The 4,478-nt window shown below is 38.3% G+C and overlaps 1 protein-coding gene across 1 annotated transcript in view; it reads right to left on the bottom strand.

Annotated features, from left to right (window-relative positions):
• Nucleotides 1-318: 318 nt before the first annotated feature.
• Nucleotides 319-4,478, bottom strand: part of LOC106632947 (ribonuclease inhibitor) — a 9,322-nt gene continuing 5,162 nt past the window's right edge. Inside the window, exons 2-5 of the mRNA XM_042217528.1 lie at nt 2,708-2,881; nt 2,389-2,544; nt 527-573; nt 319-365 (exon numbers count right to left, since the gene is read on the bottom strand). Coding sequence (XP_042073462.1) covers nt 319-365; nt 527-573; nt 2,389-2,544; nt 2,708-2,881 — 424 coding nt within the window. The remainder of the gene's footprint in view (nt 366-526; nt 574-2,388; nt 2,545-2,707; nt 2,882-4,478) is intronic.

Genomic DNA, 4,478 nt, shown 5'->3' with positions numbered 1-4,478 from the left:
CCACAAGAGGGCAGCAGCATTAATACAAGTCACATGTATATAAAGGTACAGTGATTATATTACAGTGATTTTGACAAAAACAAAACAGAAGTTGACGGCAGTGTGTTTTTCCATGACAGAATAATTACACACACCCCACTTTGCAGTTATTTATTTGTAAAAAATGTTTGGAATCATGTATGATTTTGTTCCACTTTGTGTTGGTCTTTCACGTGGAATTCCAATAACATTGATTCATGTTTGTGGCTGTAATGTGAAAAATGTGGGAAAGTTCAAGGGGGCCGAATACTTTTGCAAGCCACTGTATTTGCATGTGTCTTATTGTCCAGGTAGTGTGTTTGTGTCGATTGTGAGTTGACAGGAATCTGATGGAGAGAACAAACACAATCCAGCTGCAGTTATTGATCCATCATCTGTTCATTGATTGACCCTTTCATGATGACTCCTGACATCAGAGATGTGAATGACGAAGATGGTTGAATGTGTGCTGCTTTGTTTTCATGAATCCCATTAAAAACACACTTACACTTCCTCAGACCTGGTCTCAACCATCGGACTTCAGCAGGCTCCACCCTGAAAGGAGGAGGGGGGTCAGACCAGCACAGTCAGCATGCACACATGGACATTACATGGCTCTCATACACACACTGTTACACACTGATAAAGGAACAGTCCAACATTTTGACACATAAATGTTTAAACTTCAAAAGAGCAAAACTCATAATCAAATCACATTAATCTCCTTTATTAAATTTACCCTTCATTCTAATTTGTGTTGTACAGTTATTTCATTTTTAACCTTAATTTATATTTTATTCCTTCCTAGTTAAATTTACCCTTTTTAATTTTTCATATTTATGTCCTATCTTATTCATAGCCTTTTCCTTTTTTTGTTTTCTTTAGGTCACGAGCAGTTGTCCAAGCATTTCACTACATATCGTACTGTGTTTGACTGTGTACGTGACAAATAAAATTTGAATTTGAATTTGAATTTGAACAGCCCTCATTCTCAGATTAGGGCTGTTTGTGACCATAAAGTCTGTCTCACAAGGGCAGCCACTGGTCCAGGCGAGGATGCCTCCACAGTGGGATGTCTGAGGGTGCAGACATGGGTGGAGGGTGCAGACATGGGTGAAGTTAGGACCAGGTGCCAGTGGACCTGTGTACCTCTGGAGATAGGAGTTATTGTTTCACTCCACCAAAAGCAGGAGAGAAAGACAATTATTAATAATCCTTCTAATTAATAAATGCTCTGTAGAGCAAATTTGTTCAAGGTAAACAAACATAAATGATGGAAACAGCATCAACCAATCACAATGTTTCACTCTTGCAGGAGAAGGTTGTGATTTGATGCATGTGATGAATATATATATGTATATATTTATTTCTTATTCTTATAATAGGAAAATTATCTTTTATTTTTGTATATTTATACTAACATAAGTGCATTTAAAGGCTCGTCATCTTGATTTATTTATTCAGAAATTATATCAATAACAATAATACAGGGAAACCCTGAATACAATTACACAATTTTTGGTCATTGATGGTTACGGCTCACAGTGTCTCTGGGACCACTTTTGACAGCATTTGACTGAAGTGCTGTTTGGCTGCAGGGCCACCATGAAGGATCTTTCTGGAGCTCTCAGTGCTGCAACACATATCCTGCAGTGCAGGCTGCTACATCCACTTTACAGTCAAAAACACCCACTAGTCTGGGCCTAACACCCAACCAGTGACCCGGTTTCCTCCACCAGCTCCATCCCTTTGTTTCTTAATCTCTTCTTTCTGTTGGAATGATTATTTCTTATTATAATTTGAATTTCAAGGTTGATCGACCAAAGTTAATTCACTTTGACTGCATTCTATTTTTCTGTTGTTTTCTACTAACTATTATCACAAAGTCCAGAAGATCAATTTGATATTTTAGCACAAACAAGTTTCAGTAGGAAACGCTCAGAAGCAGCAAACTAGCAGTGCAAAATAGCCCATTTTAGTAGATGGCCAGTTAAGTTAAGTGACCTAATAATCCATTTATTTTTACTAATATGTTTTTCTAAGCCGGGGAAACAACTTCCTCCTAATTCTAGTTCATGCTGGGCCAGGCTAAACATGTCCTGGACATGGTCTATGCACACAGATAAAACTTAAAATAAATAAAGAGAGTGAAAATGTCAGTTCCTTTCCAGAGATCAGTTTGAACAGGTTGCACAGTTGTTGCTGACAGAGATTTTGATCTTTGAGACCCCATGTTAGACCAGAATGGGAAAAATGTTCCTATCTGTGTGATTGTTCAAATAACACTGGTTTCCAGCATTAAGTAATCAGACAGAGCCAGTTTCCTCATCTATCAGACACTGTTTGTGGCTGTAACGGCCATCTACATACCTCAGAGTGTCCAGTCTTAGCTGCTCAAGCATCTTCACTCCTGCCTCTCCTGGGTTATTGTAGCTCAGGTCCAGCTCTTTCAGATGGGAAGAACTGGAGCTAAAAGCTGAGACCAGAGACTTGCAACCTTCCTCTGTGATCAGGCAGCCTGACAGCCTGCAGACATGACAAATACTCTTAGAGAAGAGAAAAATAGCTAAATGCAAACAGGAAATTGCAGCCAAAAATGAAACAGGAGTTAAAAATAGCCATTAGTCAATCTAAACCTTAGATTGTAAACCTCTAAACCTCATCTACTGAACATTTCAAGAACGCTGACCTGAGTGTTTCCAGTTCACAATATGGACTTTTCAGTCCAGAAGACAAAACTTTCACTCCAGAGTCCTTCAGGTCATTGTTACTCAGGTCAAGCTGTCTCAAACTAGAGGGCTGGGAGCTGAGTAGTGAAGACAGAGTTTCACAGCTTCCCTCTGAGAGATTACAGACACTCAATCTGAAGAGACAATAATGAGAAAAATAATAATTTTAAACTTTCTGGTCTGAACCTTTGAAAAATATATGATCTAGATTAAATATATCTCTATAGAGGTTAAATCATGTGGAGGGTAAATTAATCATCAATAATTAATCAATTAGTCATCATTAAATAGTTTATTAAATGTCATTAATGAATTACAGTTCAAAATACTTCCATCCATTCGCTTCTGCTTATCCTTTTCATGGTCGCGGGCGGTGCTGGAGCCTATACCAGCCATCATAGGGCGAGAGGCGGGGTACACCCTTGACAGGTCGCCAGTCTGTCAGAGGGCTAACACATAGGGACAGACAACCATTCGCGCTCACATTCACTCACAGATTCCCATCTATGGGCAATTTGGATTAATCAATTAACCTATCCCCACAAACTGCATGACTTGGACGGTGGAAGGAAGCCGGAGTACCCGGAGGGAACAGTGATCCTAACAAATAATATTGCAGTGGTTGGAGATGAAACTTTGCTGACATGTAGTAAATGGACTGATTCTTATATAGTGCTTTTCTACCTTCCTGGAGTTCTCAAAGTGCTCTATACAACAGGCCTCATTCACACAAGCACTTCTAAACACAAGTGCAAACTACCCGGAGGGAACCCACGCAAACACGAGAACATGAAAACTCCACACAGAAAGACCCCCGGCCCAGTTCTTAAGTTCAAAATACTTAATAAATTAAATATATACATAATTGATTTAATGCCAATAATTTAATTTAAAACATTTCAAATAAATTAATTATAAATTTAATGATTTTTAAATATTTAATTAATCACTCATTGAAACATTTAATTAATTATTTAAGAATCTATTTATTTAATTCATTCTGGCACTTCTAGCCCTGCAGCTGTGCATGTGCTTACATAGCCGCTGGTATGTATCCTACAGGTATTCTCACAGCAGTGCTGCTGAACATTAAATGACCAGCAGATGTCAGTTCTTCCAAATAAGCAGTTAAACTTTGTGTGATTTGCCTTTGGGCGAAGCAACTTGTTTTAGTTAAAATTATTTTAACTAAAACAAATAATCAGAAAGTCTTCTGCCTGGTCTCGTACCTCTGTGTTTCTGTAACAGAAATAATGAGATGAAAGTTTCCTCACGACACCACCGATCAGCTCAAAGGGCCCTCGAGTTTACCTGCATGCATCCTGTTCACCTGTCAGCTGTTTAACACATGCTGCTTATTCAGGAAACACGCCCACATTACCTGGTGACAGTCACAGTTTAATGTTTGTCAATATAAGGCGCACCGGATTATAAGGGGCACTGTTAATTTTTGAGAAAATTAAAGGATTTTAAGTTCGTCTTATGGTGCGGAAAAATATGATGGCTTGTTTCCTCAGCGCACAGCTGCTGGAGCTTGTGTTTACTCTCAATGTGACCGATCTGGGTTAAAAAGGGTATTCAAAAGGAAGGGCAATGGACACTAAGATAACTACAGAATATTTTATAAGTGAACCTGTTGCTTTAATAAGGATTTGCATTAAAATTTGCATTTAAATTAAATAGATTTATTGACAGACTTCAATTAAATTAATATACGTGTGCCACAGTAAT

This window comes from Haplochromis burtoni, unplaced genomic scaffold (assembly GCF_018398535.1).
Source record: "Haplochromis burtoni strain Fernald_Lab_line unplaced genomic scaffold, NCSU_Asbu1 Contig_2142, whole genome shotgun sequence".
Taxonomy (NCBI): domain Eukaryota; kingdom Metazoa; phylum Chordata; class Actinopteri; order Cichliformes; family Cichlidae; genus Haplochromis; species Haplochromis burtoni.
Note: the sequence above shows the minus strand (reverse complement) of the source record. Positions and strands in the feature narration are given on the sequence as shown.